A 16,917-nucleotide genomic window follows, 5' to 3' on the forward strand; every position below is an offset into this window, starting at 1 on the left:
AAAAAAAAAAAAAGAAAACCTATTTTGTGAATTAATATCTAGAAACTACCCAAGTCTTGAAAGAAATGTGGACATCCAGATCCAGGACACTGAAAGGGTCTCAAATAGATTCAACCAAAAAAGGTCCTCTCCAAAGCACAATACATTCAAACTGTTAAAAGTCAAAGACAGAATTCTAAAAAAGCAAATGTCAAGTCACATAGGAAGGAATCCCTATTAGGCCGGGTGCAGTGGCTCACGCCTGTAATCCCAGCACTTTGGGAGGCCGAGGCGGGAGGATCACAAGGTCAGGAAATTGAGACCATCCTGGCTAACATGGTGAAACCGTGCTCTATTAAAAAATACAAAAAATTAGCCAGGCGTGGTGGCAGGCACCTGTAGTCCCAGCTACTCGGGAGGCTGAGGCAGGAGAATCACTTGAACCCAGCAGGCGGAGTTTGCAGAGAGCCGAGATCACGCCACTGCACTCCAGCCTGGGCAACGGAGCAAGACTCCGTCTTTTTTAAAAAAAGAAAGGAAGAAATCCCTATTAGACAAACAGCAGATTTCTCAGAAGAAAATTTCCTGAGCCAGGAAGCTATTCTTAAGAAATGAAGGCCGGGCGCGGTGGCTCAAGCCTGTAATCCCAGCACTTTGGGAGGCCGAGACGGGCGGATCACGACGTCAGGAGTTCGAGACCATCCTGGCTAACACGGTGAAACCCCGTCTCTACTAAAAAATACAAAAAACTAGCCGGGCGAGGTGGTGGGCGCCTGTAGTCCCAGCTACTCGGGAGGCTGAGGCAGGAGAATGGCGTAAAAACCCGGGAGGCGGAGCTTGCAATGAGCTGAGATCTGGCCACTGCACTCCAGCCTGGGCGACACAGCAAGACTCCGTCTCAAAAAAAAAAAAAAAAAGAAATGAAGGTGAGTGCTGGGCGCAGTGGCTCACGCCTGTAATCCCAGCACTTTGGGAGGCCGAGGCAGGTGGATCACAAGGTCAGGAGATTGAGACCATACTGGCTAACACGGTGAAACTCCCTCTCTACTAAAAAAATACAAAAAAAATTAGCTGGGCGTACTGGCGAGCACCTGTAGTCCCAGCTACTCGGGAGGCTGAGGCAGGAGAATGGCGTGAACCCAGGGGACAGAGCTTCCAGTGAGCTGAGATCGCACCACTGCATTCCATCCCGGTGACAGAGAGAGGCTCCGTTTCAAGAAAAAAGAAATAGAAATGAAGGTGAAATAGTCTTTTGTAGACAAGCAAACTTTGAGAGAATTATTCACTAGACTGGCCTTACAAGAAATGGTCTAGGAAGTCCTACATCTGGAAGTGAAAGGATAATAACTACCATCATGAAAACACAAGTAAGGATAAAACTCACTGGTAGCAAATTAAAAACTGAGGCCTGGGCCAGGCGCGGTGGCTCACACCTGTAATCCCAGCAGTTTGGGAGGCTGAGGCGGGCGGATCACAAGGTCAGGAGATCGAGACCATCCTGGCCAACACGGTGAAATCCCCGTTTCTACTAAAAATAAAAAAAAAAATGGCTGGGTGCAGAGGCTCACACCTGTAATCCCAACACTTTGGGAGGCTGAGGCGGGTGGATCACCTGAGGTCAGGAGTTCGAGACCAGATTGGCCAACATGGTGAAACCCTGTGTCTCCTAAAAATACAAAAATTAGCCAGGCATGGTGGTGCATGCCTGTAATCTCACCTACTAAAGGGGCTGAGCCAGGAGGATCGCTTGAACCTGGGAGGTGGAGCTTGCAGTGAGCCAAGATCGTGCCACTGCACTCCAGCCTGGGCAACAGAGCGAGACTCCGTCTCAATAAAAAAAAAAAAAAAAAAAAAAAAAAATTTGCCAGGTGTGGTGGCAGGCACCTGTAATCCCAGCTACGCAGGAGGCTGAAGCAGGAGAATCGCTTGAACTAGGAATAGTGGAGGTTGTTGTGAGCCAAGATCATGCCACTGCACCACTCCAACCTGGGCAACAGAGTGAGACTTCATGTCCAAAAAGAAAAGGAAAAATGTAAAAGATAATAAAAGGAAATCATTCAAACACACAATAACGAAGATGAAGTACAGAACATGTAAATATGAAATGTTTCAAAGTAAAAATCATAATTGATTACAACTATATAAAACTGTATATACTGATGAAGATTAGAAAACAAAGAAGAACAGTTCCTCTGTGAGTTTGATGAGATTATAAATATTTGGTATCGCATGATGTTTTATGAGCTTTTAGTCATTTTGATATAATTTTGTTTAGATAGCCACCTATGTCAGGGCATTAAAATATGATTCAATTTTCAAAAGTAGAACACACCAACTAGTTACATTTAATTATTTACACTAGCTTTCTTAGGACACCATCTGTAATCCCTACTACTGAATTCCATCATTTCTGAATTCTTACTTCTACCCACTCTTAAGCTAGAATGGCAGCAGACAAATAATAGCTACCTCCATTGCTGCGGTAGAAATTTATGGATAAGAATATTTAAGAAGGCCAGAGGTAATAGCTCACCCCTGTAATCCCAGCACTTTGGAAGGCCAAGGCAGAAGGATCACTTGAGCCCACGAGTTTGAGACTAGCCTGGGCAACACTGCAAGACCGTGTCTTTACAAAAAATTTAAAAATTAGCTGGGCATGGTGGTGCGCACCACCATACCCAGCTAATTTATTTTTATTTTTTATAGAGGCGGGGTTTCACCATGTAGGCTGGTTTCGAACTCGTGGGTTTATGTGATGGGCCCACCTCGGCCTCCTAAAGTGTTGGGACTACAGGTGTGAGCCATGACACCAAACCTGATGTTATATTCTAATGAAGAAGACTAATTCAGGTTTCAGTAAATGTTTGTTTGTTTGTTTTTTGAGATGGAGTCTCGCTCTGTCACCCAGGCTGGAGTGCAGTGGCACGATCTTGGCTCACTGCAACCTCCAACTCCCAGGTTCACGCCATTCTCCTGCCTCAGCCTCCGGAGCAGCTGGGATTACAGGCGCCCGCCACCACGCCCAGCTAATTTTGTATTTTTAGTAGAGACAGGGTTTCTCCATGTGGGTCAAGTTGGTCTCGAATTCCCAGCCTCAGGTGATCCAGCTGCCTTGGCCTCCCAAAGTGCTGGGATCACTGGTGTGAGCCACCACGCCAGGCACATAATTATGCAGTTTGTCATAGTAAGTGTGAAATCTCTAAGGACAGATGGATTTCTACTTATTTACATGTACATAGTACATTTTTACTTGTACTAATGCCAATCATTTAAAATAGCAAGGTCTCAAAAAGCATTAAAAGTAATTGCTTCTGAGGGGAAAGGTTCAGCCCTTTGACTGTCAGACACTTCAAGAACCTCTGGGACAGAGGTTCAACCTTTATCCTTCACCTAGAGAAATTTTATCATAAAAAGAAAAGTTTACAACACTAGCTTAAAGTTTTTTTTTTTTTTTTTTTTTTTTTGAGACGGAGTCTCGCTCTGCCACCCAGGCTGGAGTGCAGTGGCCGGATCTCAGCTCACTGCAAGCTCCGCCTCCCGGGTTCGGGCCATTCTCCTGTCTCAGCCTCCTGAGTAGCTGGGACTACAGGCGCCCGCCACCTCGCCCGGCTAGTTTTTTGTATTTTTTTAGTAGAGACGGGGTTTCACCGTATTAGCCAGGATAGTCTCGATCTCCTGAGCTCGTGATCCGCCCGTCTCGGCCTCCCAAAGTGCTGGGATTACAGGCTTGAGCCACCGCGCCCGGCCTAGCTTAAAGTTTTTTTAAAAGTACCATTAAAAAACTGAAATGTCGGCCGGGCGTGGTGGCTCAAGCCTGTAATCCCAGCACTTTGGGAGGCCGAGACGGGCGGATCACGAGGTCAGGAGATCGAGACCATCCTGGCTAACCCGGTGAAACCCCATCTCTACTAAAAAATACAAAAAACTGGCCGGGCGAGGTGGCGGGCGCCTGTAGTCCCAGCTACTCGGGAGGCTGAGATAGGAGTATGGCGTAAACCCGGCAGGCGGAGCGTGCAGTGAGCTGAGATCCGGCCACTGCACTCCAGCCTGGGCCACAGAGCGAGACTCCGCCTCAAAAAAAAAAAAAAACTGAAATGTCGGCCAGGCACGGTGGCTCACACCTGTAATCCCAGCACTTTGGGAGGCTGAGGCAGGTGGATCACGAGGTTGGGAGTTCAAGATCAGCCTGGACAAGATGGCGAAACCCTGTCTCTACTAAAAATACAAAAATTAGCTGGGCGCAGTGGCAGGCGCCTGTAATCCCAGCTACTCAGGAGGCTGAGGCAGGAGAATTGCTTGAACCCAGGAGGCAGAAGTTGCAGTGAGCCGAGAACGTGCCACTGCACTCTAGCCTGGGTAACAAAATGAAATGTCCAGCATTATCTCCAGAGAAGTTAAGAAAAAAGAAATGGGGCCGGGTGCAGAGGCTCATGCCTGTAATCCTAGCACTTTGGGAGGCCAAAGCAGGCAGACTGCCCGAGCTCAGGAGTTCAAGACCAGCCTGGGCAACATGGTGAAGACCCGTCTCTACTAAAAAAATACCAAAAAAAAAAAAAAATTAGCTGGGCGTGGTGGCATGCGTCTGTAGTCCCAGCTACTTGGGAGGCTGAAGCAGGAGAATTGCTTGAACCCGGGAGGTGGAGGTTGCAGTGAGCCGAGATCGTGCCATTGCACTCCCACCTGACGAGAGCGAGACTCTGTCTCAAAGAAAGAAGAGCAAACAAATAAGAAAAAAGAAATGGTATAATAAAAAATATTGCAAAAGTTGAAATAGTTGAATTAAATAAATGAGATGTAGACTGGGTGTCGTGGCTCACACCTGTAATCCCAGCACTTTGGGAGGCCAAGGTGGGTGGATCACTTGAGGTCCAGAGTTCAAGACCAGCCCAGCCAACGTGGCAAATCCCCATCTCTACTAAAAATACAAAAATTAGCCAGGTATGGTGGCACGGGCCACCATATAGTTCCAGCTACTCGGAGGCTGAGGCAGGAGAATCGACTGAGCCCAGAATGTGGAGGTTGCAGTGAGCTGAGATCATACTGTTACACTCCAGCCTGGGCAGAAGAGCAAGGCTCTGCCTCAATCAATCAATCAATCAATCAGTGTAGAAATAAGTCAATCTGATCAATTTATAAAAATACATTCCAAAAATAAGTTCCTCAACTGGTACAATGGATTGTCTTTAGTCAGTTTATTAAAAAATCAATTATTGTTTCTTCAAACATTCTTGAAAATGCATAACTGCACATTTCTTTGGGGAAAAACATCCAGAAATAAACCATTGTTAAACAATATTTTCCATCCCACAACTAGTGGATCTTGACTTTAAAATGTTTGTATAGGCCAGGCGCCATGAGTCATGCCTGGAATCCCAGCACATTGGGAGGCCAAGGTGGGGGAGATCACCTGAGAACAAGAGTTCAAGACCAGCGTGGCCAACGTGGTGAAATCCCGTCTCCACTAAAAGTACAAAAATTAGCTGGGTGTAGTGGCGCGTGCCAGTAGTACCAACTACTCGGGAGGCTGAGACTCGAGAAACGCTTGAACCCAGGAGGTGGAGGATGCAGTGAGCCAAGATGGGACCACTACACTCCAGCTTGGACGACATAGCAAGACTCTTGTCTCAAAAAACATAAAATAAAAATAAATAAATGTTTGTATAAATGAAGATATCTAAGGGATTTTAATTTTCATATAAAGCTGTAGTGTAGTATCATTATCATCATATGCATCTCTTCTCAGAACTAGACTGGAAATCCACGTTGTTGTTGTTGCTTGTCATCATTTCAGGTTTGTTTCTTGGGTTTTTTTTTTGTTTCGTTTTGTTTTCTGACAGAATCTCACTCTGTAGCCCAGGCTGGAGTGCAGTGGCGCGATGTTGGCTCACTGCAAGCTGCACCTCCCGGGTTCAAGCCATTCTCCTGCCTTGGCCTCCCGAGTAGCTGGAACTACAGGTGCCTGCCACCACGCCCGGCTAATATTTTGTATTTTTAGTAGAGACGGGGTGTCACCATGTTAGCCAGGATGGTCTCGATCTCCTGACCTCGTGAGCCGCCCGCCTCAGCCTCCCAAAGTGCTGGGATTACAGGCGTGAGCCACCACACCCGGCCTCAGGTATTCTTTCACATTTGCCAGTTGTTGAAAATTAAAAAACAGAATATACATATAGATAAAAAAATGAATTAAAATTTGCTATCTGGTGAAAAGTTTATTTAGCGGCTTAAACAGAAAAGAAGAAAGGGTGAACTGAATGATAAAAAAATGTCGGCCGGGCCTGGTAGCTCACGCCTATAATCCCAGCACTTTGGGAGGCCAAGGCTGGTGGATCACCTGAGGTCAGGAGTTTGAGACCAGCCTGGCTAACACGGTGAAACTCTGTCGCTACTAAAAATACAAAAATTAGCTGGGCGTGGTGGCACGCACCTGTAATCCCAGCTACTCCGGAGGCTGAGGCAGGATAATTGCTTGAACCAGGAGTCAGAGGTTGCAGTGAGCCAAGATCGCCACTGCACTCCAGCCTGGCAACAGAACGAGACTCCACCTCAAAAAATTAAAATAAAAAAAGAAATGTCAACCAGGCGCGGTGGCTCACGCCTGTAATCCCAGCATTTTGGGAGGCTGAGATGGGTGGATCACGAGGTCAGAAGATCAAGACCATCCTGGCTAACACAGTGAAACCCCACCTCTACCAAAAATACAAAAAAAAAGTTAGCCAGGCATGGTGGCATGCGCCTGTAGTCCCAGCTACTCAGAAGGCTGAGACAGAAGAATCGCTTGAACCCAGGAGGCGGAGGTTGCAGTGAGCTGAGATCGTGTCACTGTACTCCAGCCTGGGCAATAGAACAAGACTCCGTCTCAAAAAAGAAAAACAGAAATGTCGCGGCCGGGCGCGGTGGCTCACGCCTGTAATCCCAGCACTTTGGGAGGCGGAGGCGGGCGGATCACAAGGTCAGGAGATCGAGACCACGGTGAAACCCCGTCTCTACTAAAAATACAAAAAATTAGCCGGGCGCGGTTGTGGGCGCCTGTAGTCCCAGCTACTCGGGAGGCTGAGGCAGGAGAATGGCGTGAACCCGGGAGGCGGAGCTTGCAGTGAGCTGAGATCGCGCCACTGCACTCCAGCCTGGGCGACAGAGCGAGACTCCGTCTCAAAAAAAAAAAAAAAAAAAAAAGAAAAACAGAAATGTCACAGAGGGTTTCACAGACAAATGGAGATAAACTAGGAAAATGATAGTGAGATATGGAGGAATAGACAGGATCATGTACATGTTCTATGAACAGTATGGCCAACATGGCAAAACTTCATCTCTACTAAAAATATAAAAATTAGCTGGGTGTGGTGGTGCACACCTGTAATCCTAGCTACTCGGGAGGCTGAGGCAGAATCGCTTGAACGAAGAAGGTGAAGGTCACAGTGAGCCAAGATCATGCCACTGCACTCTAGCCTTAGAGAGAGAGTGAGACTCCGTCTCAAAAAAAAAAAAATACTTTTTTTTTTTTTTGCTCCTGGAAATGGAAAGAATGGCATAACAGTTATTCTTTTTTTGTTTGTTTGTTTGTTTTTTGAGACAGAGTCTCACTTTACTGCCCAGGCTGGAGTGCAGTGGTGTGATCTTTGTTCACTGCAACCTCTGCCTCCTGGGTTCAAGCGATTCTCCTGCCTCAGCCTCCTGAGAAGCTGGGACTACAGGCGCATGCCATCATGCCCAACTAATTTTTTTATTATTAGTAGAGGCAGGGTTTCGCCATGTTGGCCAGGCTGGTCTCAAATTCCTGACTTCGTGATCTGCCCACACTGGCCTCCCAAAGCGCTGGCACAACAGGCGTGAGCCACCGCGCCCAGCCATAACAGGTTATTCTTACAGGCTTATTAGTACTATTTGATAACCATACATATAAATTAGATACATACACTTTTATATATAAAGTTCTTGTTACAATTTACTACAACCACCATAAGCCAAAGATAATACCTTGGGGTGAGGAAAGATGTTGCTCTTGCAGCTTCTCTTGAGAGAGGAGTCCCAAGTAGCTGAGAACAACATACTTTGTTTCATAGTGAAATCCCAGAGGCACAGTAGAAGAGGACGCCATTGAATTGGCTGGTGAGGCTCCAAAAAGGTCTACTTATGGATGTGTAAAACCTAAGAACAGAAAAGTAATGTTTTCAGTTTAAAGTTTATTACATGCCACTTTAAGTTGTTTCACACCAAAATGTCTTGTGCAACTCTTGGAGTGTTCTTTTTTTTTTTTTTGAGGTGGAGTCTCACTCTTGTTGCTCAGGCTGGAGTGCAGTGGCGCAATCTCAGCTCACCGCAACCTCTGCCTCCCGGTTCAAGCCACTGCACTTCAGCCTGGCGACAGAGTAAGACTCCGTCTCAAAAAAAAGTATTGCATGTACAATTACATGGAGTACATAATACTTGATAATATTAGATGACTTACTGGTTTATGTATTTAATACACTTATTGTTAGAGTGTACTCCTACCTATTAAAAAAAAAAAAGTGAACTGTAAAAGTCTCAGGGCAGGTGGTCCTCCAGGAGGGATTCCAGAAAAAGGCATTGTTACTGGAAATGTCAACTCCATGGGTGTTACTGCCCCTGAAAACTGTCCAGTGGGACAAGGTTAGGAGGTGGAAGACAGTGATATTAATAATTCTGACTCTGTGTAGGCCTAGGCTAATGAGTCTGTTTGTATCTTAGTTTTTAGGAAAACAGTTTAAAAGGAAAAGAAAAAAAAAAAAGAAAACCAAAAAAAAAAAAAAACTTATAAAATAAGGACATAGGCAATGCATGGTGGCTCACACATGTAATCCCAGAACTTTAGAAGGCTGAGGTGGGAATTCAGGACCCCACTGCTTGAGGCCAGGAGTTCAGGACCAGCCTGGGCAATATATCAAGACTCCATCTCTACAAAAATATTTAAAACATTAGCTGGGCGTGGTAGGGCCTGCCCATGGTCCCAGCTACTCAGGAAGCTGAGGCAGGAGGATTGCTTGAGCCGAGGAGGTCAAGACTGCAGTGAGTTACAACTGCACCACTGCACAGCAGCCTGGGAAACAGTGCAAGACCCTGTCTTAAAAGAAGAGAAGACAGGGGCCGGGCACAGTGGCTCACACCTATAATCTCAGCACTTTGGGAGGCTGAAGCGGGCAGATCACAAGGTCAGGAGATTGAGACCATCCTGGCTAACACGGTGAAACCCTGTCTCTACTAAAAGTACAAAAAATTAGCCGGGCATGGTAGCGGGCGCCTGTAATCCCAGCTACTCGGGAGGCTAAGGCAGGAGAATAGCGTGAACCCGGGAGGCAGAGCTTGCAGTGAGCCAAGATCACAACACTGCACTCCAGCCTGGGCGAAAGAGCGAGACTCTGTCTCAAAAAAAAAAAAAAGAGAGAGAGAGAAGACAAAAAGCTAGGTGTGCTGGCTCATATCTGTAATCTCAGCACTTTGGGAGGCAGAGGCAGGTAGATTGCTTGAAACCAGCGTGACAACATGGTAAAACCTTGTCTCTACACAAATTTTAAAAATTAGCCAGGTATCTGGTGCACACCTATAATCCCAGCTACTTGGAAGCTGAGATGGGATGATTGCTTGAGCCCAGGAGGTAGAGGCTGCAGTGAGCCATGATCACACCACTGTACTCCAGCCTAGGTAACAGAGCAACACCCTGTCTCAATAACTAAAACAAAAAGAAATAGAAGATAAAGCTTTTCGGTAACTTTTTGTGTGTTCATTCAACACACATTTTTTAAGCTGCAAGGTACTCTATAGGCATTAGACATGAACACAAATATGATAAATCACCAGACCTCAGGAGTTTTCAAACAGAGGTAAACAAAAATACATGTAACAAAAACACAGACTGGAAAAAGAGGCAATGTTGGCAAAATTTAAGATCTGTGATAAGCAAACTAAGATAAATATCCTAGAATGATAAACAATTTTTAAAAATACAAGCAGAATTTGAAATATACAGAATAAAAAGGCTATAGATATAAGTGGCTGGCACAGTGGCTCATGCTTATAATTCCAACACTGTGGAAGGCCAAGGCAGGAGGATCACTTGAGGTCAGGAATTCAACACCAGCCTGGACATCACGGTGAGACCCTGTCTCTACAAAAAATAAAATTAGCCCTGGGTGTGGTGGCATGCACCTGTAGTCCTAGCTACTTGGGAGGCTGATAAGGCAGGAGGATCACTTGAGCCCAGGAGCTTGAGGTTACAGGGAGCTATGATCACATACCAATGCACTCCAGCCTGGGTGACAAAGCAGGACCATGTCTTAAAAAAAAAAAAAAAATCATACTGGAGGTGGTAAGGAAGACAGACTGGAGAGTAGAGGCAAGGAGACAAGTTAGGAGAATATGGAAAAACCTCAGCAAGAGATATAAGAAGGCATGAACTAGCATAGGAACAGAACACTGAAAAGGGAGGATGGATAGGAAAAAGGTTAGGAATTCAAAGATCTGTTGGTTAACTCAGTGAGTGACCGACCCAGGAAGCTGTAAGGTAAGTGGTATTACTCCTATTTCTCAAACCAGATAATATAGGAAGAGCTAGTTTGGGGAAAGATAAGGAAATCACTTTAGGGTATACAGACAGTCCCCGACTTACAACAGTTTGGCTTACAATTTTTTCACTTTATGATGGCAGTGCGAACAGGATATGCATTCAGTAGAAACTGAACTTCAACTATCCATACAACCACTCTGTTTTTTCACTTTCAATACAGTATTCAAGAAATTTGATGGCCGGGTGCAGTGGCTCATGTCTGCAACCCCACATGTTGGGAGGCTGAGGCACGTGGATTACCTGAGGCCAGGAATTAGGAAGAGCTCAGTTTGGCCAACAGGCAAGGAAATCACATTTAGTAAAACATACAAAAATTGGGCCGGGCAGCGGTGGCTACAAGCCTGTAATTCCAGCACTTTGGGAGGCCGAGACGGGCGGATCACGAGGTCAGGAGATCGAGACCATCCTGGCTAACACAATGAAACCCCGTTTTTACTTTAAAAATACAAAAAAATTAGCCGGGGCAGTGGCGGGCGCCTGTAACCCCAGCTACTGTTGGGAGGCTGAGGCAGGAGAATGGCGATTAAACCGGGAGGCGGAGTTTGCAGTGATCAGATAGTGCCACTGCACTCCAGCCTGGGCGACAGAGCGAGACTCCGTCTCAAAAAAAAAAAAAAAAAAAAATACAAAAATTAGCCAGTCGTGGTGGCGTGCGACTGTAGTCCCAGCTACTTGGGAGGCTGAGACAGGAGAATTGTTTGAACCCGGGAGGAAGAGGCTGAAGTGAGCTGAGATCACACCACTGCACTCCAGCTTGGGCAACAAGAACAAGACTCTGTCTTAAAAAAAAAAAAGAAATTTGATAAGATATTCAACACTTTACTATAAAATAGTTTTATATTTCATGATTTTACACAGCTGCAGGCTAATGTGTTTTAAGCACACTTAAATGTGCTTAATGTGTGGTTGGGAACAGTGGTTCACATCTGTAATCCTAGCACTTCGGGAGGCCAAGGCAGAGGGTTCACTTGAGCTTAGGAGTTTGAGACAAGCCTGGGCAACATGGCAAAATCCCATTTCTACAAAAAATTTTAAAAAAACATTTTTGGCTTAATGTGTTTTAAACATAGGCTGTTATATTTGGTAGGTGTATTACATGCATTTTCAACATATATTTTACACTTACAAAGGATTTCTCAGGATGTAACCCCACTGTAAGTTGAGGGGCATCTAAACTGAATTTTCAAGTACCTACAGGTCATCCAGATAGTGATACAGAATAAGCAGTTGGATATAAAGGTCTTTAAGAGGCAGGGAGTGGTGGCTCACGCCTGTAATCCCAACACTTTGGGAGGCCCAGGTAGGTGGATCACGAGGTCAGGAGATTGAGACCATCCTGGCTAGCACAGTGAAGCCCTGTCTCTACTGAAAATAGACAAAATTAGCCGGGCGTGATGGGGGGCACCTGTAGTCCCAGCTGCTCAGGAGGCTGAGGCAGGAGAATCACTTGAACCCAGGAGGCGGAGCTTGCAGTGAACCGAGATTGCGCCACTGCACTCTAGCCTGGGTGACAGAGCGAGACGCCGTCTCAAAAAAAAAAAAAAAAGAAAGAAAGAGGTCTAGCCTGGAGATACAAAATTCTAAGTATTCTTTGTAAATATAAGTCAACTGAATTACCTAAAAAGCGTGAATGGCCAGGAGCAGTGGCTCACGCCTCTAATCCCAGCACTTTGGGAGGCCAAGGCAGGCAGATCACAAGGTCAAGAGTTCAAGACCATCCTGGCCAACATGGTGAAGCCCTGTCTCTATTAGCTGGGCATGGTGGCACATGCCTGTAATCCCAGCTACTTGGGAGACTGAGGCAGGAGAATTGCTTGAACTGGGACCCAGGAGGCAGAGGTTGCAGTGAGTTGAGAGTGCGCCACTGCACTCCAGCCTGGGCTACAGAGCAAGATCCTGTCTTTTATAAAAAAAAAAAAAAAAAAAAAAAAAAAAAAGTGAATGGAGAACAATGATTTTCAATGGGAGGGGTGTGTCAAAATAGCAGGAGAAGTATAGTTTGTAAAAGAATATTCAATATACTTTCAGACTTAGAAAACGAAAATCACCTATTATTTTCAGACTACAGACTATAGAAGGTAAGGCTCAGTAAATTTTCAATCTTGTTTGCAGCAGTGATTCTCAGTGCTGGGACAAGAAGGAAAAGAACATGCCTCCCACCGCCAGCGCCACCAGAATAGAAGCCAGGGAAAATTTTTTTTTTGAGACAGAGTCTTGCCCTGTCACCCAGGTTGGAGTGCAGTGGTGCGATCTCGGTTCACAGCAACCTCTGCCTCCCAGGTTCAGGCCACTCTCCTGCCTCCACCTCCGGAGCACCTGGGACTAGAGGCGCCCGTCACCATGCCGGCTGTTTTTTTTTTTTTTTTTTTTTGAGATGGAGTCATGCTCTGTCGCCCAGGCTGGAGTGCAGTGGCCGGATCTCAGCTCACTGCAAGCTCCGCCTCCCGGGTACACGCCATTCTCCTGCCTCAGCCTCCCAAGTAGCTGGGACTACAGGCGCCCGCCACTTCGCCCGGCTAGTTTTTTGTATTTAGTAGAGACAGGGTTTCACCGTGTTAGCCAGGATGGTCTCGATCTCCTGACCTCGTGATCCGCCCGTCTCGGCCTCCCAAAGTGCTGGGATTACAGGCTTGAGCCTCCGCGCCCGGCCGGTTATTTTTTTTTTTTTTTTAAGTAGAGATGAGGCGGGGTTTCACCTGTTAGCCCAGCTGGAGTGTCAGTGGCAATCTCACTGACCTCGGTTCGTGATCCACCCACCTCGGCCTCCCAAAGTGCTGGGATTACTGGCGTGAGCCACCGTGCCCAGCCTGGGAAATTTTTATTTACCTTATTTTAATAAAGGAGACATGGGTTACAAAATATGTTCAGAAATACTGGTATAATCTTAAAAAGAACACAATAGAATTCACTAACATTTAAGGGGTAGTCAAAAGATGAGAAGCTGGAAGAGCAACCCTTTCAGTCCAGATTGAAACAGAAAGGTAGAAAGAAAACCAGGAAAGACTGTGATCACAGAAGTCAGGGAGGCATTTCAATAAGAAGGCAGTGAACAACTGTGTCAAATGTAGTAACATGTCAAGAAGAATGAAAATAAGAAGAGTCAGCCAGGCACAGTGGCTCACGCCTGTAATGCCAGTACTTTGGGAGGCTGAGGCAGGCGGATCACCTGAGGTCAGGAGTTCAAAACCAGCCTGGCCAACATGGTGAAACCCCATCTCTACAAAAATACAAAAATTAGCTGAGCATGATGGCGGGTGCCTATAATCCCAGCTACTCAGGAGGCTGAGGCAGGAGAATTGCTCAGAGCAGGGAGGCGGAAGTTGCAGTGGGCCAAGATCACGCCATTGCACTCCAGCTTGGATGACACAGCAAAGCTTCATCTCAAAAAAAAAAAAAAAGAAGGCCGGGCGCGGTGGCTCAAGCCTGTAATCCCAGCACTTTGGGAGGCCGAGACGGGCGGATCACGAGGTCAGATCGAGACCATCCTGGCTAACATGGTGAAACCCCGTCTCTACTAAAAAATACAAAAAACTAGCCGGGCGAGGTGGCAGGCGCCTGTAGTCCCAGCACTCAGGATGAGACAGGAGAATGGCCCGAACCCGGGAGGCGGAGCCAGTGAACTGAATCCGGCCACTGCACTCCAGCCTGGGTGACAGAGCGAGACTCCGTCTCAAAAAAAAAAAAAAAAAAAAAAAAAAAAAAAAAAAGCGCGCGGTGGCTCAAGCCTGTAATCCCAGCACTTTCGGAGGCTCAGACGGGCGGATCAGGGAGGTCAGGAGATCGAGACCATCCTGGCGAACACAGTGAAACCCCGGCTACTAAAAAATACAAAAAAACTAGCCGGGCGAGGCAGTGGGCGCCTGTAGTCCCAGCTACTCGGGAGCTTGAGGCAGGGAATGACCCGGGGGGCGGAGCTTGCAGTGAGCTGAGATCCGGCCACTGCACTCCATCGACAGAGCCAGAAAAAAAAAAAAAAAAAAAAAAAAAAAAAAAGAAAGAAAGAAAAAAAAGGGGGGAAGAACAGACAAAATTAATAACATTAATAACAATCTAAGCTTTTAGAAGTCTCTTCGGCGGCCAGGCATGATGGCTCACACCTGTAATCCCAGCACTCTGGGAGGCTGAGGTGGGTGGATCACCTGAGGTCAGGAGTTCAAGACCAGCCTGGCCAACATGGTGAAACTCCGTCTCTACTAAAAATACAAAAATTAGCCGGGTGTGGTAGCAGGTGCCTGTAATCCCAGCTACTCAGGAGGCTAAGGCAGGAGAATCACTTGAACCTGGGAGGCAGAGGTTGCTGTGAGCCGAGATCGTGTCACTGCCCTATAGCCTGGGTGACAGACCAAGACTCCGTCTCAAAAAAAAAAAAAAAAAAAAAAAAAGTCTCTTTAGCAACAACACTCTTTTGCTAAAAAATAAAAAATAAAAGTCTCAGTATTTCTTTGGTGACAGGAATAAGAAAGTATTTATTTTTGAATAAATGCTTTAAAGAATTGGCCAGGCGTGGTGGCTCACACCTGTAATCCCAGCACTTTGGGATGCTGAGGCAGGCGGATCACCTGAGGTCAAGAGTTCAAGACCAGCCTGGGCAACCTGGTGAAATCCCATCCCTACTAAAATACAAAAATTAGCTAGGCGTGGTTGCGTGTGCCTATAATACCAGCCACTCTGGAGGCTGTGGCAAGAGAATTGCTTGAGTCTGGGAGGTGGAAGTTGCAGTGAGCCAAAATCATGTCACTGCACTCCAGCCTGTGTGACAGAGCTAGACGCTAGACTCCATTTACCCCATCCCCCCAAAAAATTGATGAGCCGAGAACAGGTTCATGCCCATAATCCCAATACTGTGGGAGGCTGAGGCAGGAAGCTAGCTTGATCCCAGGAGATTGAAGCTGCAGTGAGCCTGTGATAATGCCACTGCACTCCGGCCTGAGTGACAGGGTAACACCCTGTCTCTAATTAAAAGAAAAAAAAAATTGATGTTCTCTGATTTGTTGTATTCAAATTTCTTTTTTTTTTTTTTTTTGAGATGGAGTCTGGCTCTGTCGCCCAGGCTGGAGTGCAGTGGCCGGATCTCAGCTCACTGCAAGGTCCGCCTCCCAGGTTTACGCCATTCTCCTGCCTCAGCCTCCCGAGTAGCTGGGACTACAGGCGCCCACCACCTCGCCCGGCTAGTTTTTTTTTTGTATTTTTTAGTAGAGATGGGGTTTCACCGTGTTCGCCAGGATGGTCTCCATCTCCTGACCTCGTGATCCGCCCTCTCGGCCTCCCAAAGTGCTGGGATTACAGGCTTGAGCCACCGCGCCCGGCCTCAAATTTCTTGTATTTACCAAGAATCCATATCGCTGAAGTTGATTACCAACCCAAAAGCCAGAGACAAACTACAAATCACCGAGTTTCCAAATTTGATTTTTAGCGTAATGTTCTCCAAATTTTCTTGTAAAACCTGACTGTCTAATTACAAATGTAATCTTAATCATGAATTTCATTATCTTCTATCTTTAACTCTATATGTTAAAGCCCATATATCTATATATTTGAAGGATTATATTTATTCGTTTAAATCTAGTATAGAGTTTTCAGACTTTAAATGCATATTTGTCATTCTAGTTATAAACATACCAGACCTACAGTATAAAATATCCATTCAATATTTTTTTTTTAATTAAAAAAAATTTTTTTTTTTTTGAGACGGAGTCTCACTCTGTTGCCCAGGCTGTAGTGCAGTGGCGCGATCTCAGCTCACTGCAAGCTCCACCTCCCAGGTTCACGCCATTCTCCTGCCTCAGCCTCCCAAGTAGCTGGGACTATAGGCGCCCGCCACCATGCCCAGCTGTTTTTTTTTGTATTTTTAGTAGAGACAGGGTTTCACCGTGTTAGCCAGGATGGTCTCGATCTCCTGACCTCGTGATCCACCCGCCTCGGCCTCCCAAAGTGCTGGGATTACAGATGTGAGCCACTGCACCCGGCCTAATTTTTATATTTTTTATAGAGATGGAGTCTCACTATGCTGCCCCAGCTGGTCTCAAACTCCAGGCCCCAAGTGATCCTCCCACTTTAGCCTCCCAAATTGCTGGGATTACAAGCGTGAGCCACCATATCTGGCCCCAACTTCTAATTTAGCTTGAGCTTCCAGTTGTGTAGCAACGAACCAGCTCCTTCAGACCTATGGTTAAATGGGGGAAAAGTCACATCCCAAGAACACTATTATATAACTAGCACATTTGTATTAAATTATAGGGCAAAGGTATTCACAATATGCCAAGTGTAAACTCCACAGCACTACGACAGGGTCAGGTATCTAAGCACAAAATGGGAGGGAAACCCACTTCCTTTGCAACATGCTGCAGTGTCTAATAAAT

At 46.1% G+C, this 16,917-nt stretch overlaps 1 protein-coding gene across 12 annotated transcripts in view; it reads right to left on the reverse strand.

Moving 5' to 3' along the window:
- BCL2L13 (BCL2 like 13) overlaps nt 1-16,917 on the reverse strand; it is a 99,169-nt gene that overhangs the window by 72,198 nt on the left and 10,054 nt on the right. For 10 of the 12 annotated variants that reach the window (XR_007717250.1, XR_007717251.1, XM_050746182.1 and 7 more), the window contains exon 2: nt 7,954-8,124. Coding sequence is in view for 8 of the 12 variants with exons in the window: in XM_050746182.1 (XP_050602139.1) it covers nt 7,954-8,074 (121 nt within the window). In the remaining 4 variants the exon portion in view is untranslated. Of the gene's footprint in view, nt 1-7,953; nt 8,125-16,917 lie in introns of those variants that run through there. The other 2 variants (XM_050746186.1, XM_050746183.1) reach the window with 1 other exon arrangement.

The sequence above is a fragment of the Macaca thibetana genome, chromosome 10, assembly GCF_024542745.1.
Source record: "Macaca thibetana thibetana isolate TM-01 chromosome 10, ASM2454274v1, whole genome shotgun sequence".
Taxonomy (NCBI): domain Eukaryota; kingdom Metazoa; phylum Chordata; class Mammalia; order Primates; family Cercopithecidae; genus Macaca; species Macaca thibetana.